Genomic DNA, 27,023 nt, shown 5'->3' with positions numbered 1-27,023 from the left:
CTGGCCACGGTCTCCCCAGTACCATCCGACCGGGAGAAGAGTTCCGCCCTCGTCTCATGCCTCACCGGGAAAGCCCGGGAGTGGGCCAGCGCTGTGTGTAGAGAGGAGAATGCGGCGTTGGACCATTTTGAGGAGTTCACCCTTTATTTCAGGAGAGTATTCGACCATCCTCCCGAGGGAAAAACGGCAGGTGAGCTCCTCTATCATCTGAGGCAGGGGACGAGGAGTGCCCAGGAGTTTGCTTTGGAGTTTAGGACCTTGGCTGCCGGCGCTGGATGGAGCGACAGGGCCCTGATCGACCATTACCGTTGTAGCCTACGCGAGGACGTCCGTCGGGAGCTGGCCTGTAGAGACACCACCCTTAACTTCAACCAGCTGGTGGACATGTCCATCAGGCTGGACAACATGCTGGCTACTCGTGGACGTCTAGATCGGGGTCTGGTTGTTCCATACTCCCGCACCCTCTCTCCCGAACCAATGGAATTGGGAGGGACGGTGCGCCGGGAGACCGGAGGGGGTTCCCGCTCGAGCACCATCTATGGTCGCAGAGATCACACTGCTGGTCGGTGCCGGGTTGGTTCCTCTGGGAATAGAGAAGGCAGGCAGGGCACTCTGGCATCACCCCAGGTGAGTAGGCACCATTCTCATCCAGAGCCCTCTGTTGCACTTATGTTTGTCTCTGTCACTTTTCCGGATTTTTCCCTGCAGTCCCAGTATAAGGCGCTAGTAGATTCAGGCGCGGCTGGAAATTTCATTAATAAAAATTTAGCTCATAGTTTAGGGCTTCCTATTGTGTCTGTGGATATGCCTGTTCCTATTCATGCCTTAGATAGTCGACCATTAGGGTCAGGTTTTATCAGGGAGGTCACCGCACCGTTGAATATGATAACGCAGGAGGGTCACAAGGAGAAGATTAGTCTTTTCCTTATTGATTCCCCTGCGTATTCTGTGGTGCTAGGTCTACCCTGGTTAGCGTGTCATAACCCCACTGTTTCTTGGCCACAGAGGGCTCTCACGGGGTGGTCGCGAGAGTGCTCAGGTAGGTGTTTAGGGGTTTCCGTTGGTGCTACTACGGTGGAAAGTCCAGACCAGGTCTCCACCGTGCGCATTCCCCCTGAATATGCCGATTTGGCACTCGCCTTCTGTAAAAAGAAGGCGACTCAATTACCACCCCATCGACAGGGGGATTGTGCAATAGATCTCCTGGTAGACGCTGCATATCCCAGGAGTCACGTGTATCCCCTGTCGCAAGCGGAGACGGTGGCTATGGATTCATATATCTCTGAATCCCTGCGTCAGGGGTTCATTCAGCCATCCATTTCACCCGCTTCTTCGAGTTTCTTTTTTGTGAAGAAGAAGGATGGTGGTTTACGCCCGTGCATTGATTATCGAGGTCTCAATAAAATCACGGTGAAATATAGTTACCCGCTACCTCTGATAAATACAGTTATGGAATCAATGCGCGGGGCACGCTTCTTCACAAAATTGGATCTCAGGAGTGCGCATAATCTGGTGCGTATTCGGAAGGGTGATGAGTGGAAGACGACATTTAGCACCACCTCAGGTCATTATGAGTACCTGGTCATGCCATATGGGTTGATGAATGCTCCATCAGTCTTCCAATCATTTGTAGATGAGATCTTCAGGGACCTGCACGGGCAGGGTGTAGTGGTGTATATAGATGATATTCTGATATACTCCGCTACCCGCGCCGAGCATGTGTCCCTGGTGCGCAGGGTGCTTGGTCGCCTGTTGGAGCATGATCTATATGTCAAGGCTGAGAAATGCTTGTTCTTCCAACAATCCATCTCCTTCCTAGGGCATCGGATTTCCACTTCAGGAGTGGAAATGGAGAGCGACCGCATGACAGCCGTGCGTAATTGGCCGACTCCAACCACGGTAAAGGAGGTGCAGCGTTTTTTGGGGTTTGCCAATTACTACCGGAGATTTATCCGGGGTTTTGGTCAGGTTGCGGCTCCCATTACCTCACTGCTAAAGGGGGGCCCGGTGCGCTTGCAGTGGTCGGCTGAGGCGAACAGGGCTTTTGGACACCTGAAGACTCTGTTTACCTCGGCGCCTGTGTTGGCTCATCCGGATCCCTCTTTGCCATTCATGGTAGAGGTGGACGCATCCGAAGCTGGGATAGGAGCAGTGCTCTCTCAGCGTTCGGGTGTGCCACTGAAGCTTCGCCCCTGTGCTTTTTTTTCGAAGAAGCTCAGCCCGGCGGAGCGAAACTATGATGTGGGGGACCGAGAGCTGTTAGCTGTCGTAGAGGCCTTGAAGGTGTGGAGGCACTGGCTTGAGGGGGCTAAACACCCTTTTCTCATCTGGACTGACCACCGCAATCTGGAGTACATCCGGCAGGCGAAGAGAATGAATCCTCGCCAGGCAAGGTGGGCCATGTTTTTCACTCGTTTTGTGTTTACTCTTACTTACAGACCAGGCTCCCAGAACGTCAAGGCAGACGCATTGTCTCGGCTGTATGACACAGAGGAGCGGTCCATGGATCCCACTCCCATACTCCCAGCTTCGTGTTTGGTGGCGCCAGTAGTGTGGGAGCTGGATGCGGACATTGAGCGGGCGTCACGTGCAGAGCCCTCTCCTCCTGAGTGTCCAGCTGGTCGTCTGTACGTTCCGTCTGCTGTCCGCGACCGATTGATCTATTGGGCTCACACGTCACCCTCCGCTGGTCATCCTGGGATAGGTCGGACGATGCGCTGTCTTGATGGGAGGTACTGGTGGCCCACTTTAGCTAAGGACGTGAGGATTTATGTTTCCTCCTGCTCGGTGTGCGCCCAGTGCAAGGCTCCTAGACACCTGCCTAGAGGTAAGCTTCAACCTTTACCTGTTCCTCAACGGCCGTGGTCGCACCTGTCGGTGGATTTTTTGACTGATCTTCCACCTTCACAGGGTTACACCACGATCTTGGTCGTTGTGGATCGGTTTTCGAAGTCCTGTCGTCTCCTCCCTTTGCCCGGTCTCCCTACGGCCTTACAAACTGCAGAGGCCCTGTTTACACACGTTTTCCGGCACTATGGGGTGCCTGAGGATATAGTGTCTGATCGGGGTCCCCAGTTCACATCAAGGGTCTGGAAGGCGTTCATGGAACGTCTGGGGATCTCGGTTAGTCTTACCTCAGGTTTTCACCCCGAGAGTAATGGGCAGGTGGAGAGAGTTAACCAGAATGTGGGCAGGTTTCTGCGGTCCTATTGCCAGGACCGGCCGGGGGAGTGGGCGAAGTTCGTGCCCTGGGCAGAAATGGCCCAGAACTCGCTACGTCACTCCTCCACTAACCTTACTCCTTTTCAATGTGTATTAGGGTATCAGCCGGTTCTGGCTCCTTGGCATCAGAGTCAGACCGAGGCTCCTGCGGTGGACAATTGATTTCGGCACGCTGAGGAAACCTGGGAGGCAGCCCACGTCCACCTTCAGCGTGCCATAAGGCGCCAGAAAATTGGCGCAGACCGTCGCCGCAGTGAGGCCCCGGTGTTCGCACCAGGGGACAGGGTCTGGCTCTCGACCCGAAACCTGCCCCTCCGCCTGCTCTGCCGGAAGCTGGGTCCGCGGTTTGTGGGGCCGTTTAAAGTCCTGAGGAGAGTGAACGAGGTATGTTATAGGTTACAACTGCCCACTAATTACCATATTAACCCCTCGTTCCATGTGTCTCTCCTCAGGCCGGTGGTGGCTGGCCCGCTCCAGGAGGCTGAAGTGCGTGAAGTTCCTCCGCCTCCTCTAGACATCGAGGGGGTCCCGGCGTACTCTGTTCGATCCATTTTGGATTCGAGACGTCGGGCGAGGGGCCTTCAGTACCTCGTGGACTGGGAGGGGTACGGGCCGGAGGAGAGATGCTGGGTTCCGGTGGAGGACGTTTTAGATCCTTCTATGTTAAAAGAATTCCACCGCCTCCATCCGGATCGCCCTGCACCTCGCCCTCCGGGTCGTCCCCGAGGTCGGTGTCGACGCGCTGCTGGAGCCGCGCGTCAGGGGGGGCTAATGTCACGACTTCTACCGAAGTCGTTGCCTCTCCTTGTCCGGGCGGTGTTCGGCGGTCGACTTCACCGGCCTTCTAGCCATCATCGATCCACTTTTCATTTTCCATTGGTTTTGTCTTGTCTTCCCACACACCTGTTGTCAATCCCATTCATTACCTGTTGTGTATTTAACCCTCTGTTTCCCTTCATGTGTTTGTCAGAGATTGTTCGTTGTCAAGTGTTGTGTTGTTTGTGTATAGGTGTGCGATGGGTCTTCGTACCCAGATTTGTATTATATTTTTCCGTGAGTGTTATGGAGCCAATTACTGGGACTTTAATTAAAGTACTCCATGCTACACTCTATTTTGACTCTCCTGCGCCTGACTTCCTCTGCCACTTATACACGCCATTGTGACAGGGTGAAATGACTGCAACACTTAACAAAGAGCTGCAGTTAGTTTCAAAATGGGTGGCATGGAATAAATTAGTCCTAAATATTTCAAAAACTAAAAGCATTGTATTTGGGACAAATCATTCACTAAACACTAAACCTCAATTAAATCTTGTAATGAATAATGTGGAAATTGAGCAATTTGAGGTGACTAAACTGCTTGGAGTAACCCAGGATTGTAAACTGTCATGGTCAAAACATGTTGATACAACAGTAGCTAAGATGGGGAGAAGTCTGTCCATAATAAAGTGCTACCCTGTCTTCTTAACAACACTATCAACAAGGCAGATCCTACAGGCCCTAGTTTTGTCGCACCTGGACTACTGTTCAGTCGTGTGGTCAGGTGTCACAAAGAGGGACCTCCGGAAAATTACAACTGTCTCAGAACAGGGCAGCACGGCTGGCCCCTAAATGTACACGGAGAGCTAACATTAATAATATGCATGTCAATCTCTCATGGCTCAAAGTGGAGGAGAGATTGACTTCATCACTACTTGTTTTTGTAAGAAATGTTGACATGCTGAATGCACAGCGGAGACTGTGAAGAGACACACACACACAGGAATAGACACACGCTAGCACACACACTACACATAAGTACATTGTAATATTGTTGTATGGCGGTATTATACATTATTGTAGATATGTAGTGGTGTGATAATGTTATATATGATGTACTATTTTATCTTTTGTTTTATGTGTGATGCAAGTGCCTTAATGTGTTTGGGCCCCAGGAAGAGTAGTTGCTGCCTTGGCAGCAGCTAAGGGGGATCCCTAATAAATACAAATACAAAGATTACATTTTCTAAACACATGTTTATCATACAACATGAGTAGGGACATCCTCTGAAGAATACTACCCCACCTGAAAATAATCATTTATAATAGCACAATGACAGGATGGACACTAAGATACATCAACTTTGGCATTAACAACGTTGGCCCATTTACAACAAAGCATAACAGTTTACAATTGATTGTTCAAAGACAATACATTTGTGTCACAAAGTAAAATAAAACGTCTGGCATGCTTGGCAGGAGGCCAATTACTTACACACCAGGAGTGATGGTGGGTTGAGACAAACGCTTTAGTTCCACCACGGTGTTGACTGCTTTGAAGGTCCAGCACTGAGCCACTGTGAAAGAACTCATAGCTCTTCTCATTGAATACACATGTAACCCCTGGAGCCAAGTTATGGCTTGATGAAAGGTATAGCTTCCTAGACCTATTGCCCTGATTGGAAAGGTCACGGCAGGCATTGACGACATTATTTGGTTTTGCACAATAAGTCAATTTATCAGTAATATTTAAAACAGGCTGAACCTGAGTTTACAGAGGTAACATCTAATTTTCAATCTGTCTCTGGAAAAGATGTACCAAGCTGTCAGATGTTGTCACTTGTTAATTATTATGCAACTAATAGACAATCCACTCACATGTTTACCCCTGCTTCCTCCTACTATCTCCGGGGGTCACATGTGTATCCAATGGAATTCCAACTGGAATGAAGGCTCTATTTTCCATGTCTGGCTGAAGGGAAGGTTTTCCAAAAGCGGAGAGGATTAAATTCGGAGCCATAGTGGAAAGAATTAAATAGCAAATACAATTATGAGGGCGTCCAAAAATTGCTGGAAAGAGGCTTAAGTGCATGTATCTACTTAATACCCAATGTTTAGTACTGTCAGATGAAATGACTCGGGCCATGCTTTTGAGATGAAACACATTGTTTTGAAATGATCTATTGTTTGTTATTCCATTTGCAGTCTAACTTCCAGGTATTACTAAAGTATTTACATTTTTGGTTCGACAAACTACTAGACTAGATAGACTAGAAAATAAGCTTATAGGCATATTAACAATGATTCAGTTGAAGTCGGAAGTTTACATACACTTACGTTGGAGTCATTAAAACTAATTTTTCAACAACTCAACAAATTTCTTGTTAACAAACTATAGTTTTGGCAAGTCGGTTAGGACATCTACTTTGTGCATGACACAAGTAATTCTTCCAACAATTGTTTACAGACAGATTATTTCACTTATAATTCACTGTATCACAATTCCAGTGGGTCAGAAGTTTACATTCCCTAAATTAACTGTGCCTTTAAACAGCTTGGAAAATTAAAAAAAAAAGACATTATGGCTTTAGAAGCTTCTGATAGGCTAAATTGACATAATTTGAGTCAATTGGAGCTGTACCTGTGGATGTATTACAAGGCCCACCTTCAAACTCAGTGCCTCTTTACTTGACATCATGGGAAAATCAAAAGAAATCAGCCAAGACCTCAGAATTTTTTGGGGAACTTCCACAAGTCTGGTTCATCCCTGGGAGCAATTTCCAAACACCTGAAGGTACCACGTTCATCTGTACAAACAATAGTACGCAAGTATAAACACCATGGGACAACACAGCCGTCATACCGCTCAGGAAGGAGATGCATTCTGTCACCTAGAGATGAACGTACTGTGGTGCGAAAAGTGCAAATCAATCCCAGAACAACAGCAAAGGACCTTGTGAAGATGCTGGAGGAAACAGGTACAAAAGTATCTATATCCACAGTAAAACGAGTCCTATATCGACATGACCTGAAAGGCCGCTCAGCAAGGAAGAAGCCACTGCTCCAAAACCGCCATAAAAAAGCCAGACTACGGTTTGCAACTGCACATGGGGACAAAGATCGTACTTTTTGGAGAAATGTCCTCTGGACTGATGAAACAAAAATAGAACTGTTTGACCATAATGACCAACGTTATGTTTGGAGGAAAAAGGGGGACGCTTGCAAGCCGAAGAACACCATCCCAACCGTGAAGCACGGGGGTGGCAGCATCATGTTGTGGGGGTGCTTTGCTGCAGGAGGGACTGGTGCACTTCACAAAAAAAGATAGCATAATGAGGATGGAAAATGATGTGGATATATTGAAGCAACATCTCAAGACATTAGTCAGGAAGTTAAAGCTTGGTAGCAAATGGGTCTTCCAAATGGACAATGACCCCAAGCACACTTCCAAAGTTGTAGCAAAATAGCTTAAGGACAACAAAGTCAAGGTGGCCATCACAAAGCCCTGACCTCAATCCTATAGAAAATGTGTGGGCAGAACAGAAAAAGCATGTGCGAGCAAGGAGGCCTACAAATTTGACTCAGTTACACCAGCTCTGTCAGGAGGAATGGGACAAAATTCACCCAACTTACTGTGGGAAGCTTATGGAAGGCTACCCAAAATGTTTGACCCAAGTGAAACAATTTAAAGGCAATGCTACCAAAAACTAATTGAGTGTATGTAAACTTCTGACCCACTGGGAATGTGATGGAAGAAATAAAAGTTGAAATAAATCCTTCTCTCTACTATTATGCTGACATTTCACATTCCTAAAATTAAGTGGTGATCCTAACTGACCTAAGAGGGAATTTTTAGTAGGATTAAATGTCAGGAATTGTGAAAAAACTGAGTTTAAATGTATTTGGCTAAGGTGTATGTAAACTTCCAACTTCAACTGTATATGAGGTTAGAGTTGAGACAGAACCAGAGAGTTGCATTGCTGAGTAGCTTGTGATTCTGAAATGGTATTAACAATATGTTTCATTAAACAAGAAAGGCCCACAAAATAGTTTTATTTTATTGTAAGAAAACCCCAATGAGACAAGGGTTGATTTAGACATTTAAATTGAGAGAAGGTTGAAGTCGAGTCAAATCATTGTCTCACAACACATCATTCTGGGGTCACCCACATAGACGTCAGCAGGATTATCAAAAGGACAGAGGGAAAGTATTGTTGAGGGAAGCTTACAGAGATGATTAGCAGCCACATGCCACCAACAGGGTGGGTAACTAGTACAGACCACATCAGGCATCACGCCTTGGCTCCCCTTTCTACTATCCAAACACATTTGATAAAGCTGTCATTGTGGTCACCAAATCATTGAACCAGGGGGGTCAATGCAATATTTAAATGTCTCTTTTGTATTTCAACTGACAACTTTCATAAATAAGTCATTATAAATGCTTATAAATGTTTATTCATGACAGTTATTGTAAAGTGTTAACAATATCTGAACATCCTTATATGCAGCATTGGAATCACTGTAGAGATTTTAAAGGCTCTTTAAGTTTGCATCTGATACAATTATTAAAGTTATAGTCAAATGAATGGATTAGACATTGGGGAATTGATTGGAGATGCAAGACAGCTGTGTTCAACACTGTATGATGTTTTCCTGGCAACGCAGGTTTGGCTCTATCCCATCGAAGCCCCTCTGGGATTGCATGTCTACAGATAAGTCAAGAATGTAAACAAGTCATAAATGCATCTACAAACACATTCCTGGCTCTCCAGTAAAACTTTACAAGTAACGAAGTGACAGCCCAGTCTTACGTAACATTTTAATGAGGCCCACAGCAGGGGATAATACTATGGGTTTCACTAAGTAATTCACCTATATATTCCCACACTTCTGTGGGATTTTTTGCACAACAGGGTATGTGGATAAACCCATAGGCTAGTTTTTCCAGAACATTTTAATCCAGATCAAAATGATCTGTTGTTCATTATCTGAGTTCATTACCTTTACATCATATCCAGAGCGACTTACAGTGAGTGCATTTATCTTAAGATAGCTAGGTAGGACAACCACACATCACAGTCATAGTAAGTACATTTATCTTAAGATAGCTAGGTAGGACAACCACACATCACAGTCATAGTAAGTACATTCATCTTAAGATTGCTAGCTAGGTAGGACAACCACACATCACAGTCATAGTAAGTACATTTATTCTCAATAAAGTAGCTATCAGCAGAGTCAGAGCTAGTAAGGAGGGGGGGGGGTCAAGTGCGAGTGTTAGTTCACGAAATACTTATTATTTTCCCTTTTTTTTTAAACAGGAGAAATGTTTCTAATAAAGGACATTATTTGTGATAAATGTTATATTGGATCTCCGATACAGAGTTTTCCTTTCCTTTAGTCTAAAAGGTTCAAAAAAGGCCTAACACTTAGAGCTAGTTTATGACTTTGAGCTTCACTGATGCTGGCCTAATTCCTCTATAAAATTAGACCAATTCGGCGTCGCAAACAAAGGAACACTGAATTATACGCAGGTGGTTGGGATCATCTCACGTGTATCATAAATCACCTTTAATAGTCCCGACCTCACTCTATGGGCTTTCACTACTTAAAGTAAACACACTTTCGACATAAGGTTATCTTTTGTATCTTTTTCCCCCCACATTTTAATCAAAACTGTCTGTAATCTGGGACATGCATCAGTAATTAATTACAGAGATTTGGACTGAACTGTAGTGAGAAGTCTGGATCTGAGGGGCATGTAGTTATTTTACAACACATGCAAGACCCTATTTATTAAAGCATGTTTGTTTTTTTACTTTCATTTACCAACCACATAATGCATCTTAGAATTGAATGCCATGAAAAGTAAAATATTTACATGCCAATGTATGAATCAGAATAATCAATAATAAGTATATTTGATTAACTTAATCTGTAGCTTTTCTTAGCAATAAACAGTGGTAAACATGATTATGAGTAGGAACCACAAACACCTTCATTAGGCAAGCGTTAAAGCAGAACTCTCTTTTTGAGCTTGGTGGGTTTTATTGTTTTGGCATATAGCTAAGAAAAATTATTTATAGACATGTGCTCCAGTCAGATGTTTGCATAAGTGATGCATACCAGATACGTTGTCCTTTCATGTCCTCAAAAATAAATAACTTGGCCAAGGGGGTGGGAGTCGATGCAAGTTTTTATTTACATTTTAGTTGTTTTTTGGACTGTACAAAACACCCCTCTTCACAATATAATTGCAAAATAGGAAAAAACACAGATCAGAATTGGGAACATCCATTAACTGTATAGCAGTAGAAAGTGGTTTCATCAGTTTAGAACAGTTCATCTTGGAAATGATCTGGAAAAGTTGAACATTCAACACTTGCTTATGAAACCACAAACATTTTTGCTCTTGCACCATATGCAAATTGCATTACAGGGATGTTTAAAACTGTTAAATGAAAGTACAGATTAAATATCAAAGTCACAAAATACAACATATTTTTCAATCATCCAAACTAAGTTGGAAATTAATCTACAGTATAAAGAATATACAATATATATATATATGTTTGTGTGTTTGCAGACAGTCAACAAAGTGAACATTAAAAGGCCCACACTCCTTAAACATGTATTAAACATGTATTTGATGTATTCACATTTAACAAGAATATCCAAAAGATGGCATACTCATAAAACAGCAATCGTAATACAAAAGTCACAAAAATATATAATGTATAACTAAGAGCTACCGTTTTGTCATATTTTCAACAAACAATATGGACCAGGAAATGTATATATCATGTACACATTGAAAAGGCATATATAGTCAATACATTTTTTAAACATTGCACATAAGAGAAGCTACATCTGGGGAACAAAGGAAAGACATGCTAATATCTGTAAAAACTTTAGTTGGAGAAAAATCAAGAGCAAAACGCTGATACGTGCTGAGGTTTTAACACATCTCACCTCAACAAGGCCTTGTTGAACAGCAAACAGAAGAAAGAAAACACATGCTCTCAGATTCACAGGACTTTCAAATGAACGTGCATTTCACAATCCTAGGAGTAATTTAAAAATAATCTAATTAAAAATCAAGATGTACACTTCGTTCGTAATTTCACAGATTGAGTGGATTCTCACTTGTTTTTCTTCAGTTAATTTATCACATTTTAAGTACACAACAATACGAAAACAGTACATTCTTTTCTTTCATTATTCAGACACAAAATATAAACATAGAACCCAACAGCTTGTCCATTTATTGCACACAATAGGTTCACCAAAAATATTTGGGCACTTTAAGTTTCAACAAACAGCAGCATTTCTTTATGAAAAATGTATATGAATACAAACAGAAACAAACACACGCAAAACACAAGCTAACTTAAGCGCTAAAATGCTCAAACGTGTGAAAAAATAAAATGACTACAAATTTTAAATTGTGCAGCTTGAAGCTATGCAAGGTCCTATATAAAGGCTATAGTTTCTCCATCGCACATGATACAGTGCCTATCGGAGTGAAAATTACATTTCCTGTGAACAATATTTCAACAGCATGGGGAAACCAAGCATGATTACCTCCTTACTTTATAATGTCAACAGCAACGATAGATTAAAATGGTAGACACGCCAACCCCCAAAGGGAGTGGGAACATTTGGTCCAATAGGAGAGCTTGATTGTTACCCAGACATAGGGTGGTTAGGTTAAATGCCACATCTTTTAGGAAAGGTTGATTGGATGGCACGAGACAATCATAAGTCAAATCTCTGAGCACCCATTCTGATTATAAAACACACTTTACTTCTCTGAGCCCAAGATATGCACTCACTACTGTAAGTTGCTCTGGATAAGAGCATCTGCTAAAATGACAAAACAAAAATAATAACAGATTCATCATGTTATCATATCATATCATGTCATGTTATCATATCATCATCATATCCCAAAATTCTTATTTTCCTAGTAATGTTTTATGTTACCATCAGAGTTTGTAATCTATTTTGCATTTCATTGGAACGCAAAAGTCCTTTTTAGTTTTTTTGCAGGACTACCAAGATTAATGAATTGATAAGGACTACACTTAATGAACAAATAAATATCAGTAGCATTTAATCAATGGAGTATCACCACCTTATTATAAAGGCATGGTGATGTGCAACTGACTAGTGATGGCTCAATATAACAGGTGTCCAAGCAAGGGCAAGATGTCTGTTGAAAAGCAGTGACAAAGAAAATGTACCTGAAAATCTCAAGGTGAACCGAAAAACACTATGAAGATGAAAATATCTATCGATCACACTTAAATGATACAAAGCCATGTCATGTTGGCCATGTTATTGAAGACCTCTCCTGGCTCCATATACACGGAATTACAAAACTCAACTCACAGTAAAAGCAAGGCACCCAGCTATAAATTCTAATGTGCTGACCACTTGATTAGTACACCGTTAGTCCGAAGAATGTCACTCACATTCATGTCCAAAGTAAACCGTCTGTGTAAAGTTGGGTAGAAATATTCCTCCCAACACATGCTCCACCAAATGCAACATGGTCTCATTGTATGTCAAAACAGTGACATTGAAGCATAGTAGTTATATGTCACCAAAGTTGACATATTAGTTATAAGTCATTCTACCTCACTGACATTTTTTATTTTATTTAACCACTAATTATAGTGAGACTCATTTTTTTGTCACACAGCTGACATATTACAAATATGTCAGTATAGAGATGTCCATCACACAAGAACTGCTAGGTACAAGAATTTCTAATGAAATAGGTCCGACAAATTAACTACACTTTAACTTCACATTTGAACTTAGCCTAGCTCTTCCAGATATGGGAAAGCGCAGCCGCTGCAGTGCGTCTCTCTTGATGAATTAACCATTGACTTCACATATGAAATGCTGCCATGCCTTTGTGACCCGACCTTTGAGAGTCAAAGCCACAGTAGATACCTAAATTATGAACACCCAATACAATTCAAGTGTAGTAGCTACAGTTCATTCATATTGCGCGTAAAGAAAGAGAATGAGAGCTCTATAATGCAATTTCAAGTTTTCAAATAATAGTTGTTGTTTTTAAGGTTTAAATGTACTGTGTTCCTATTCACGAAGGAATACATACACAACTCTCACATAAATCACGACAAAATCCAACGTAGCATTCTATTATCAAATAATATTTAGTAACACTAACAGTTTGCCCGAAGCGACGGCACTCAAGACGTAACACAGCATCTATCATATGAACTATCATTATGCAAAAAACAATAATCCAATAAGTAAGGAAAGAAACTACTTGTCACTGTTAGCAAAGTTAAGACCTCTAATTCTAGTGGTGCTCGTTAAAGAAGGGCAATCTCAGGCACTTTCCAAAGTCAGGGCTTTGGATTGGAAGGGGAAACGAGTGGGACAATTAGGAAGTGACAGTCACTCAATCGTAATGGAAGCCAGCTCTTTGATGTGGGCGTTCTCCTCCTCCGAGCTGTCCGGGGAGCTGTTACTGCCATTTGTCTTTGGCTCCTCTGACACGTTTTCGTCCTTCAAGGATAAAGGGTCCAGGGGGAAGGTGCTGCTCTCGCAATTCTGGGTGGAGGAGACCTGGGAGATGACCGGCATCTGGACAGACGAATTGTTGCCTTCAAAGCCGTGCTCCACCAGCTCGTACTGCCCCAGAGTCTCCTCCTCCTGCACTTGGCTCAGGTAGTCGGGCATGAGGAAATCACTGGGACCATGTGGAGACATAACAGACGATAGAAAGCTGTTGATGAAAGTATCTCTAAACCTCCTATATGAAGTAGACTACACAGTAAATATGGTTGAAGTTAAAGGCAAAATGAAAAACGTATGGAAATCGGTAAAATTTCTTGAAAAATAATACGGTGACAGATCTTTATGTGAGGGCTATGTGAGGCCTGTGATCTGTTTTTTGAGAATCAAACTGGATCGCCAAAGAATTTTCCATACACTGTTATGATCTCAGGCATAGACATTATACTATAACATTTTAAAAAGTAAATGGCCCATTTGAGCCCTACCAACCTGTGAGGGCTTGAGTTTGATTAAGAAGTGGAAAAGTCTAGAATATATGAGCACATGTCTGCTTTATGTAGAAGTACGTTAAGTACTATGAGCTATACATTTTAATAAAAGCCTTTAAACTGAGTGAAATTCCTATATGGAAAAGCTAAATTCATTCTGACAGAAATAGGTTATGTAATTTATCCAAATTGTTGCGAGACGCAAGGATTAAAAGCCCGTAGCACGTATAATTTGATACTGTATGTTTCCCAAAGGCAAGCAACTAAGATAACAGCATGGAATGGTTCAATTAAGAAAATGGACAACAAAATACACAATAGTAACTCATGTAATAGTCTATGCTACATTACCCTTGAGCTAAGACATATATATATTGCCGACTATATAGGGATTTTGAGGAAAGTGGCCAAAGACTGCTTTGAACCACATATTCAGCATGACTGATATGTGTTGTACTATAAGGTTCACGGTATGCTCAGTTTGCAACAGTTAGTTGGGCCTGTTTAATGAACCAATTCTGAAAAGCTTGAAATAGTATATCTCCCTGAACATGGCCACTATGGGAGATTTATTTGTATTTTTTGCTTATTTCCCATGTTACATTAAGCTGATTAAATGAAGGGACGACACCCCAGGACTCCTCACCTGCTCTGGAAGTAGTTTGCTAGTTCAGATGCCTCATGGTTCAGACTCCGCAGGTGTACAATTAAATTGCCAGAGTTGGTAAACATGGCGCCACACGTTTTGCACTCGTAAATCCGGGGCTTGCGGATTATGTGGCGGGACACCCTCATGTGGTGCTTATATTCGCCGAAGGACGTGAATGTGGCACTACAAATCTGGCACCGGAAACAGCGTTTACCTTCGTGCTTCAGCCGGTGCATCTTTAGGGAGTAGGCCCGTGTGAACTTTTTCCCACAGCGATCACACTGGAAAGGCTTAATGCCTGTTGAAAAAGGGATGAAAAGAATGATGACTTGTGTCGCACATTAGAATCACTACAACAGATGAACTATGAATTCTGCATGAAGACGTTGATTCTTTAGAATTGTCAATGTTAAAACTATCACAAAACCAAAAAAGATGTCAGTGTTAAAAATGTATCACAAAAACGTTAAGTGTGAGTGTTAAAAATCGATGTGTAAAATGTGTCAGCGTAATAGCTACAGAAACAGGTAGTAATCATCATTGTATGACCTACAGTATAGTATGCATGCACACCAAAGAAACTGTGACAGAGGCATCCAGTCTCCAATGTCCCGCATGGTTCATTGACACACATGGGTCGCAACTAGGGATGCACGATATATTGGTGAACATATCGGAATCGGACGATATTAGTTAAAAATGCCAACATTGGTATTGGCCTGATGTCTAGTTTAAACGCCGATGTGCAAAACCGATGTCAAAGTTGATGTGTATACCTATATAACGTAGGTACATGACATAATGTAACACAAATTTTGCGCAACACAGCATTCCTAACCTAGCCCACAATGTATGCTGTGTGGATCGAGCAGTCAACAAGTCGAGCACTCGTTTGAAAGAGTAAGAACATTTCAGCGAGACAACTCAAAGGCGAAATCCATTAACGCCAAGATAATGCAATTAATTTCCCTTGACAATCAACTGTTCTCTGTCATGGGTGATGTTGGCTTTCGCGACTGGTCGAGCACCGGTACACACTACCAAGTGTGCTATCGGAGTTACACAGTAATAGCGTCACTGCTATTATCTTCATGACATACTATGGAACGCCGTTTGGGTCTTTGCGTGTAAAAAAAGATACACGTCAAATAACACTGTTTGACAAGAACACTATTTGACACATCAAATAACACAGCTCCATTATAGAATGTCGTGTGTGATGAATTTGCACGTGCAAGCCGAGCGCCACCACTGCTATCAGTAGCACAGTCAAAGCTCTACAAAAAAGTCAGCAAACAAGCAAACACTGGCCACGAACGATGTGTTTACAATACCTCGTTGGTAATAAAGCATTATTTGTTTGACCGCAACTTCTGGGGTAGCTAGCTAGCTTTAGCTTGGTACCTAGCTTGCACCAATACAACCAGCCTGAAAACAATGACCAGTAGAAACTGCAGTCATTTGTGTTTGTGTGGAGGTGCTAACTAAAGGAAAATAAACTATGAACTATCAAAATAAAGAGAATCGCACACTCCATATATAAACTCCCAGTAATTTGGAGTTGGTATTTACCAACGTTTCGGCATCACTGTGCCTTCTTCAGGGTAATGTCATCAATGCTTGAACCAGGTTATGTAGACAAACAGTGCAATTAGTGCAACCAATGACAATAGTGAGGGGTGTGTCGTAATGATTAAGTTAATTAGAATGAATTAATGAAACTGTTAAAAAAAAAATAGTTTATGGCATATTAAATATATTAGGCTATTGTTATCATATAGAAACAATTAAATATTGTACATAATATTAGCATTAACATACATTATTGTTTAATTCAATTTCACTTATTGTTTCGTATTTCATTTCATATTTGTTACATGTAATATTTTGGTTCAACCTTAATGCATAATAAGCATCAACAGTGGGAACATATTAGGTGTACGCTAATACGCTGTAGAAAGAATATATACATTTTTAAGACTTGTTCATAACAGAAAGAATAGTTCATAAGGGCCTGAGATCAAAGTCAATATTCAGACCACTAGCGGTCAATGTTTTTAGATAGGCTATCCAGTAAGCCTCCCTTTGTAGTAGTAGGATCTCCATGTTACCTCCTCTCCTTGGTAGAGCAACATGCTCAGTGCCTGTGTATTTGAGGGAGGAGATAGGATGGTTAGCTTCAACAAAGTGAGCTGCTACTGGATAGTCAGTGTTCTTACACCTGATTGAGCTGCGTTGTTCAGCTATGCGTTGTTTTAATGGTCTTTTCGTTTGTCCTACGTAGGCTTTCCCACATGAACAGGTGATGAGATAGATTACTCCCTTGGTCTTGCATGAGATGATACCCTTAACAGGGATTTTTCAACCTGTATGTGGGTGTCTGAAGAAGGATGTTTTTATAGTGCTATTGCACTGTGCGCATGAGACACATTTGTAGTTCCCATTTGGAATAGGTGTCAAGAGTGTCTGAGTGAGCTCAGGGGGCAGGTCGGATACAGATAGATTGACAATAAATGTGGCTCAATTGACAGTTGTTTCAGAGTCCAGCAATAAGAGCTACGACGCTAATGTTCTCTGGGTGTAGACTGATACCCCATGTCATTGATCCTCAATCCATAGGTAAGGCTTTACAGGTAAATAAGTATGCCCCCAGTGGAATTCTAAAGTATAACACATCCAGTGTGATTTCAACAGATTTTTGTCAAATTAACTAATTATTGTCTATTACTGATTTTATATAACATTCCAACCTCGTTTAGCATGATCTATTCAATTATGGCATAATTCTACTACATATATTAATTTGCATCACTGTCAATTAGATACTTTTATTTTGAAGGCTAACCGCAAAGTCCACTATTGTGGCTAATCCTTATTGTGGCTAGCTTCACATAGATGGGTATGACCACCACTAATCAAATATGAACTGTCTTATAAATTAGGGTTATTTTAGATTTTAGATGACACCTAGCTATATAGTTACCTAGCTAACTATAGAAACTATCTGTTTCTGTACAGCACTTCGAGATATTAGCTGATGTACGAAGGGCTATATAAAATAAACTTGATTTGATAGCTACTGAAACAGATTGTCGTTTTGCTATGTTTGCATCCATGAGCTAGCTAGCTTTTTTTATGACCAGCACTGTAGGTACGCGAGACAACTTTACCAGCATCATAGCATATGTATCGTTGTGACATATGAAATACGAGTGATAGTGTAATCAATGTGTAATAACTATGTAAAAAAATGTATGAGCGCTTTAAATTATTATGTGACGTGCAGTCATATTCAGGTCCTGATTGGTCAACAAGCTTACAAATAGTGTTATTTGTATATTTTTTGACACGCAAAGAACCAAACGGCGTTCCATAGAAATCCTGGTTGAGAATGAAACGACTGAACAAATGAACAACGAAACAGGACAGCAAGAAAGTGAAAGAAATAGGTTTTGATTATGTTTAACTGGTAATGGGGACATACGTAAATGCCAACAAAATAACTTTTTGGTCAGTGTGGTGTGTGTGTGTGTGTGTGTGTGTGTGTGTGTGTGTGTGTGTGTGTGTGTGTGTGTAACCTTTATTTATCTAGGCAAGTCAGTTAAGAACAAATTCTTATTTACAATGACGGCCTACCCCGGCCAAACTCGGACGACGCTGGGCGAACTATGCGCCGCCCTATGGGACTCCTAATCACGCCAGAAGTGATACAGCTTGGATTCGAACCAGGGACTGTAGTGACGCTTCTTGCACTGAGATGCAGTGCCTTAGACCGCTGCGTCCATGTGTGTGTTTTAAATATTTAACGGTACTAGAATGCTTAAAAGGCCGCTAAAGTTTTTTATATCGGTATCGGGTTTTTTGGAAAGGAAAATATTTGTATCGGCAAAAAATGTCATATCGGTGCATTACTAGCCGCAACAAGCATTTCTGAGCCGATCGGACCAGGGGAACAATATGAAGGGAAAAAAGGGCTTCTGTTGGTTCAGTTATTTATGGCCCTCATAAACGTGCCACGACTTCAAGATTAAGACTGACTTTTTTCAATGAGAAATGTAAAAATACATTGACAGCTCTATGATAACATTTTTTACATTTACATTTTAGTCATTTAGCAGTTGCTCTTATCCTGAGCGACTTACAGTAGAGTGCATACATTTTATTACATACTGAGACAAGGATATCCCTACCGGCCAAACCCTCCCTAACCCGGACGACGCTATGTCAATTGTGCGTCGCCCCACGGACCTCCCGGTTGCGGCCGGCTGCAACAGAGCCTGGGCGCGAACCCAGAGACTCTGGTGGTGCAGCTAGCACCGCGATGCAGTGCCCTAGACCACTGTGCCACCCGGAAGGCCCTGATAACTTCCAATGAAGCTCCTTTCGCAGAGCCAGAGTAAGTTAATTTAAGCAGACGTGAACTGCATTACTTTTAACTGCATACAATACAACACTATGGGTCAAGCTTAAATGACCCTGAAGAAAAAGACTTGAGCCCCACGAAGTCTTTTCAACCAGATAGTCAGCGCTACTCTATGGTATACTTGACTGGCCAGTTCAGAATAATAATACCACACAGGAGCTACGGTAGTGAGCTACGGTAGTCAAAAACCTCTGGACACAGCTGCAACCCCCCTCCCCTCTTGTTTTGATGGATTACTCCATTATACCAATTTCATAATTGGGTCTTGTGGATGTGTGTATTGACAAGGGGATAGAACCCCACTGAATACAATGGTGTCTTCTTGATGATTGTGAGCAGTGTGTCTGAAGTTTGGAGTACCAAAGACCATTATATGTTGGGACACAATGTGGAGTCATTGCCTGCAGCCTATAGTTAGTTACCTTCCACATGCTGTAACCGTACATGGCTACACAAATGGGACTGTCCACATGCAAGCCTGATTACTTTTGGACAACTACTAACTGGCTTTATAGACAACTTAAAAGTAGGCATTCTCTATCACTGAGAACATCATGCTTCAAGCTTATAGCAGATATTAATGGGACATTACACTCCAAAATCAAACTTGTTGTATCAAGGGCTGGAAAAGGTGAAACAGCAACACACGATCTCATTGAACTTAGCACTGCTTGTTTGTGATGATTAAGAGTCAAGTTGAGATTTGTGTCGATATTTGGTTGCCATAATGTCCTGTTGTAATGTTCCACTGTCATCAAGCACGAGTTTGGGTATGTGTGCACTTGATGAGTGTGTTTTTCCGATGTCAGCCGAGGCGGGAGACACTAAGCCCCAAGTGTTTCCAAAATCAATGTTCCCTGGAATGCCCTTCATCCTTCTCCACAGTGTGCCAAGAGTCAAACCATTAACGAGCCATTCATACCATTAATCTCCGGCTCCTATCATCGGGTGAATAGAGGACGCATGGAACTACTGTAGAGGGCAATGTAAATACAGTACAAGTCACATGAGCTACTTTCCAGATGGGTACCTACGACATAAACAGATACGACATAACAGATACCTGCTAGAGGTCGCAGCGCAGTAGTTAGTCTATACAGCCCTGTTAAACTGCATAGTGGATGTGTGGAAATACCTACCAGAGTGGATGAGCATATGTTGCTTCAAGTTCTGTATGCGGGTGAATCGGACGCCACACGTGGGGCACTGGAAAGGTCTGTCAGGCCCGTTAGTGCCAGGGCGGGTTGAAGGGCTTATGTATAAGTGGTAAGGGTACTGGAGGCTTTCTAATCTGAAAAACAAGAAAGAGGATGTGGTGCTTCAGTGAGGTAGACACAAATGTGGTAGACCTTGGGGTAAGATCAAAACCTTCCTTTAGCTTCATCATAATAACATCAAGACCTCAAGGTTTCCATACCAGTTGGAAGGCAAAATGGAACATCTTACATAAATGCAAGATTAGCTTGAACAAAATGAATGGAGTTCCCAAATGAATGGAGTTCAGTGATCATGATGTTTCCACTTACATTTAAAAAATATAAGTCTTCAACCAATCATATTGTTACCTTTCATCATCCTCAGCATGGCCTCCAGCATTGGATGTACTTTGCATTGAGGGCAACCCTTCTGTGACTCCCTCATCTATCGAACCTATGCCAAAACAAAGAAGAAATATAATTTTCACCAGTTCCTAGCTCTTTCTCCGTCTGATCTCCATAAGACATGGTTCGGGATAGAACCCATACACAGATCCAGTGCAAAGACTGAATAGCTTTAAACTGTCAATCCGCAGTTGAAACAATAAAGCGTCCTCCCCGCCACTGTTTGGGAAAACAGCTGAGGAATGGGGCCGGAGAAACCTAGCCACTCAAATTCATAGAGAGAGCTATCGATGCAAGGATAGCTCTGTCACCATCCATGACATCAAAATTATAGTTTTAAACATGTTTTAAGGCTATACAGTGTTTGTTTATATTTAGGCCTACTTTGTTACTTTGAGTAAAACAAGATTATATTTCAGGTTCTGATGGGGTACGACAGTTGAACAAATTTCATGAGGCAATTATAGGTTTTATTCTTCAAGAATCAATGGGTAGGCGTAAATATCATTAATTTATAAGCAAAAAAAGAATGTAGCAACTGCAGATTAGCCCTTTACATTTAGAGGGAAATTACACTCCCAAAAAGTGTAAAGAGAAAAAAAGTTGGTGATCTTGTATTGAGATAAGTCCACATCCTAGGTCATCCGTTTTGTAGACCCAGCTACATGACGCAATCCAAAATTAACGGAAAAGATATGCACACCAGATTCTGTGCTTAGGCCTGGCTCTTCCATTATTTTGGGGTCGAGGCATATAGCTATATCTACACAACCGTTGGCATGTGTTGCAGACTCAGCTTGACACAAGACTACTGTTGAGGTCTGAAAACATCTGACAGACTGACTTTGGAGTGTTTTGTCCACTCACGTGACACCCATACCTATGGAGGAGGACTGCGGACTGATGAGGAGGTCCTCCTGGACCTGTTCGCTGCAGGGCACTGTCTGCTGGTCGCTCAGAGAACTCTGGGAAGCGCTGACGGGCTGCGACAATGTCTCCTGGACCTCCTCGTCACTCAGCCTCTCCACCTTCACACGCACGTCCTCCTCGGGACCCGCCAGCGACAGTGGCGCCTTAATGGAGCTTTCACAGGCCAGGAAGTCACTCAGCCGGCGGCTCACCTCCGAAGGCCCTGCCTGGTCCAGACGGCGTGGGCTCTCGGGAAGCTTGGGCTGCTTATCCGGGTGGAACCTCCGGTCGATACCGAAGGGGAAGGTCCACGGGAAGGCCAGGGAAGAGTCCACGGGCTGGGTGGCGGTCTCTGAGAAGGAGGAGGGCGATGGGTTGGGCATCTGCGGCGAGGTGATCTGTGAGGTGCATTTGAGTGGGCTCTCTGGGGACATCATGATAAAGCTCTTACGTTTGCGGCGCGACTCGCGACACACAGGTATGTTCCTCTCCATCACGCTGCAGTCAGACGATACAGGTGACAGGCTGCTGTCCAATGGGGTCAAGGCGCAGTGGGAGGAAGCACTCTCGCCGAGAGCCGACTCCTGCGGTTTCTCCTGCCCCATATTCCCGGCGCTCCAGAGGATGCTGGACTTCATGAATTCTGAGCATGTGCTCGCCACAGCGAACATCTGCATGTAACTGGCGGCGGCTAAAACGTCGATGATGTTCTCCGTGCTGATGGAAAGGGTGGAGGTGTAGGCGTACTCCAGCAGAGGGGTGAAGCCGCTCACCGTGACGTGGTGCAAGTCCAACACAAACTTGTCCTCCTCCTCAGGCCTGCCCACCAGTTTGGAGCGGAAGAACTCGCTGCAGCAGGCCAGCACCACCTTGTGCGCCAGAAACAACTTGTCCTGCACCCGGATGGTGACATCGCAGAGGTGGCCCTCGTTGCGCAGGGCGTTTAGCTTTTCCAGCATCTCTTGACTGTGCGTGGGGGAACTGTGTGTAAAGGTTTTGACCCCCATCTTTGTCTTAGCGTACTTGCTCTGGAGGGCGTTCACCTACAGGAAGAATGGAAAATTAGCCTACAAATGTTGGCCTACATTGGGCCTTTGCTATAAAGTCAATGTAATGTTTGTAATTCATTATCCTAATGGATGTTAAACAGTGACTATACTAAAATAAAAAATAAAAACCTGAATATAAATCCAGTGATGGTATCGAAAAAAAGCTGTTACCGTGTAGTAAACCTACAGTCAGATGATAGGATTAGAGGAGCTCAGTTTAGCCTAAGTAACCACACAGACAGACAACTTAACAAACAAAGTGTTAACAGACAACAGTTAGTATTGTCTGGGGTGACTTTCATTTGGCCTCACAAGATGGACTTAACAGAGTGGCAAAAGAAATGCACAAACAAAAACAGCGATGAAGGAGTGCAAATCCAAGAGATACATCCCTCTTGACATTTGGAAACTGAAACTCACCACTGAAACTCAGATTGATTTCAGGTCTGTCAACCTCAAGTTGCATCCAAAAAAATGGAATATACAAATGTGCTACTAGCATAAACTAATGTGGATATTCAAAGCCAGAGACCGTGTATTTACAACTCTTGCAATGTTTAAGAGAGAAGATAAACAAATCCCTAAACAAACTTAACCTAACACCAAACAATCTGCATTTTTCATTGTTGATGGTTGAGGGCAACTGAAGTGCTGATTACATTATTCTACACTCCAACGAAAACCTAAAGCCAAAAATGTTCAAACAAATAATGTCATTGTGTAAAAGCATATCATTTTAACCTAAAAAGGTCCAGTTTGGGTTCATCCAAGAAATGACTAGGAAAGAGAGCAGGCAGCGAGGGAGGTGGTGAGAGGGTGGAGGGAGGTAGAGAGCGGTAGACAAGGTGGAGGATAAAATGGCAAGTTATGTAACAATAATAAAATCAAATGCATCATGGCGAAAGACAAGTTCATGTGGAGTCCACTACAGCAGGTATTCCCAACCTGGGCAATGCCGTCGGGGGTACGCCAAAGAAAAATGTGATTCATATTTTATAATTTTTTTAAAGAAAAAAATTAACATTTCAAAAATGAGAAGAAAAAATATTCACATTTTCAAACAGTACATTTATATTTTCCAACCGGGCTATACATTTGTGTGAGGTTTTTTTCTCGCCTGAGTAGCCTCGTTTCACTGCCAAAAAAATCAAATTAAACCATCTAGTGTTCAGCGAAATAACAACACAATGTCAAATACAGGTAGCCTAGTCAAATAATTAACATCCAGTCACATTAACCGTTACTCTCGCGGGAAACCTTCCCTCTTGCGCAGACATTTAGAAACGAAACATGACAATTTGAGAAATAAGCCACGGGAGATTTTTGAGCGAGAATAAAGACGACTTTCGAGTAGTAAGACATGTATAAAAGCAACAGATACCAGTAATAATACGGGGCTAGAAGCGTCTTATATGGTAAGCTACTGCACATTTGTGGCCTGCTGGAGGTCATTTTGCAGGGCTCTGGCAGTGCTCCTCCTTGCACAAAGGCGGAGGTAGCGGTCCTGCTACTAGGTTGTTGCCCTCCTACGGCCTCCTCCACGTCTCCTGATGTACTGGCATGTCTCCTGGTAGCGCCTCCATGCTCTGGACACTACGCTGACAGACACAGCAAACCTTCTTGCCACAGCTCGCATTGATTTGACATCCTGGATGAACTGCACTACCTGAGCCACTTGTGTGGGTTGTAGACTCCGTCTCATGCTACCACTAGAGTGAGAGCTCCGCCAGCATTCAAAAGTGACCAAAACATCAGCCAGGAAGCATAGGAACTGAGAAGTGGTCTGTGGTCACCACCTGCAGAATCACTCATTTATTGGGGGTGCTTTGCTAATTGCCTATAATTTCCACCTTTTGTCTATTCCATTTGCACAACAGCATGTGAAATTTATTGTCAATCAGTGTTGCTTCCTAAGTGGACAGTTTGATTTCACAGAAGTGGGATTGACTTGGAGTTACATTGTGTTGTTTAAGTGTTCCCTTTATTTTTTGGAGCAGTGTAGAAGCACAGACTGTGTGTGGAAAATGATTTAAGGCTGAGACTCTCCAATAGAACCCAACATTGCAGAGTTATGTGCATTCTTTCAAGCACACCCTTCTCATTAACCTGTGGGGAAGTATTCACAATTTTTGATGAAGAAATAACGTTTTATATGTAAAATGGCTAAATAAAGAGCAAAATTATTGATTATTAGTATATTATTATTTGTGCCCTGGTCCTATAAGAGCTCTTTGTCACTTCCCAGGAGCCAGGTTGTGACAAACTCACACCCATTCTTATGTTTAATAAAAGTATTGTACAGTGTGTGTGGCAGGCTTACAATAATGGCAGAAAAATAACATTTGAAAGTGCGCTGACCCTGGTGCTAGAGGGGGTATGCAGCTGCAGGTTGAATGTTTGAAGGGGTACGAGACTATAAAACGTTTGGGAAACACTGCACTACAGGATGCAGTGCAGCTGCCCGTCTCCCTCCCTCTCTCAGACATGTGGCTGCTCTGAGGCATGAGATTTTCCATCAAACAAAACTCTCTCCTGAAGGGGCTCTCTTTGGGAGAGCTTGCTGCCCTCACTAAGAAAAAAAAGAGGAAATACTCCCAGGCTGTTGGCCCAATAAAGGCATCGCAAATTAGGCTTGCACCACTGATTTTAGCTGCAGTGGAGGAGAGGAGTGTGTGTTGTTGTCTACCTTTCGAAATCATATTCTCTCGATTCTAAGTTTGGGCTAACCTAATTCAAATACCGACTCTAACATTGACAAGTTTGAACTTTCAACAACTAACCTAACGTTTTTCCAGGTGAAGGGTCCATAAATAGGCCAACATAATGCACTGTTGAAACAGAACAAAATCGAAGTTTCAAGCTAAACAAACATTGACGAGTAGCTAGGCCTAGTAACCTGCATTAAGAAATACATTTTTAGAAGGTTATTCCTACTTGAACTGTCTCCACTAACTTTCTTGAGATTATCACACTGACGAAAGTAGCTAACAACGTTGTTAGCTGCTGCAATGAACTTCTTAGTTCTTACAAATCAAATCAGGTTTAAGTGCAACATCAAATATTTAGCTAACAGAGGTCGTCCAAAATTGGGACAGGCATTATGTTTACAGGCAAAGGGGGCGGGGACTCAACTGAACCCAGTATTTTCGCTTGTAAACATTAACAGTGCTTTGCATGCTGCACGTAACACGTTGCGAGCTAGCTAGTTGGCTAGCGAACAAGCTAGTTAGCTAACAAAGAAAGCTATGTAAAGTCAAAACAAAGAGCAACTGTAGTTAGCTGCCTATAAACATTTACAAAGGCTTCGACAAGCAACCAGGTAGTTAAGTGAACTAGCTAACGTTAGCTAGATAACGCAACGTTAATGAAAACGTTTCACTTGACCGGCTAGCAAACTAACGTTACACATACACCAATCTTCAACACTAAACGTTAGCTAACTACCAGTTTTCAGAGATCGAGTTACTAACCATGCAAAGAAATATACCTTCAGTAGATAGAACAGTGTACGATTCGGTTTGTTGTTCGACTTGATCGGCCTCGGGTTGTGGAGTCAAATGAGGCCGATGTAAACACACCACAGCTGTGCGTGCAACAGCCCAAAGCAGCCTAGCTTGCAAGCAGGCTGTTATCGGTGCCTATTTAGCCCGTTCTTTGGAATTCCTTGTGTTTGGGAAACATTCGTTGGCCAAACACAGATAAATTTGAGATTTTCATTAATACTTGGAGCGGTCGATTGCTCAAGTTGTTTTTAAAAGGTTTACAAAACGTAAATTTTTGTACCGTTTCGTTGAGGTTCTTTAGCTAGCCTCCCTGTGCTAATCCTTTTTTGCACTTTGTGTCCCATAATGCAACGCGCATTAGGCAATGTCTGATTTGGTAAAGACCATGTCTGACGGATATCATTTTTTTTATTTTACTAGTCAAGTCAGTTAATTTACAATGGCAGCCTATGAGGGTTACCTGCCTTGTTCAGGGGCAGAACGACAGATTTGTACCTTGTCAGTTCGGGGATTCTTCAGGTTACTGGCCCAACACTAACCACTAGGCTACATACCTGCCGTCCCTCAAAGCAATTAATGCAGCTAAATATGCTTGTTGTAATCACGGGGTAGAAAATTGTCAGGTTCTTTTCGAGTAGGTTTGAGCAGACAGTACAGACCAAACCGGCAATTTTACAACATAATGCGAGGTCCAATTTTAGTTCTCATTTCAGTTACAGTGGCCTTTCTATGGTTTAGGAGCACGTTTGAAAACAATACAAGTAAAACATTTAAACGATAAACAAAAAGGGGACCCAGGAGGAGATGCAGCTTGGAAGGCAGGTGTCCATTTTCTGTAAAAAAAAAAAAAAAATTA

At 42.6% G+C, this 27,023-nt stretch overlaps 1 protein-coding gene across 5 annotated transcripts; it reads right to left on the bottom strand.

Moving 5' to 3' along the window:
* Positions 1-10,162: 10,162 nt before the first annotated feature.
* LOC129822095 (zinc finger and BTB domain-containing protein 44-like) lies at positions 10,163-26,939 on the bottom strand. Of its 5 annotated transcripts, none has more exons than XM_055880037.1 (6): positions 26,448-26,879; positions 21,587-22,658; positions 20,671-20,755; positions 20,245-20,396; positions 14,680-14,980; positions 10,163-13,717 (listed from the first exon to the last, which is right to left on the bottom strand). In XM_055880037.1, exons 2-6 carry the CDS (start codon positions 22,620-22,622, stop codon positions 13,423-13,425), a joined length of 1,869 nt encoding a protein of 622 aa, XP_055736012.1. In that variant the 5' UTR covers positions 22,623-22,658; positions 26,448-26,879; the 3' UTR covers positions 10,163-13,422. The 5 variants fall into 5 exon arrangements, with proteins under 5 accessions (XP_055736012.1, XP_055736010.1, XP_055736011.1 ...); XM_055880035.1 differs by having other exon boundaries at positions 26,135-26,878; XM_055880036.1 differs by having other exon boundaries at positions 26,152-26,877.
* Positions 26,940-27,023: the final 84 nt, after the last annotated feature.

Source organism: Salvelinus fontinalis, chromosome 24 (genome assembly GCF_029448725.1).
Source record: "Salvelinus fontinalis isolate EN_2023a chromosome 24, ASM2944872v1, whole genome shotgun sequence".
Lineage (NCBI taxonomy): Eukaryota > Metazoa > Chordata > Actinopteri > Salmoniformes > Salmonidae > Salvelinus > Salvelinus fontinalis.
The sequence above is the reverse complement of the archived record's forward strand: the minus strand, read 5'-3'. Positions and strand labels throughout refer to the sequence as shown.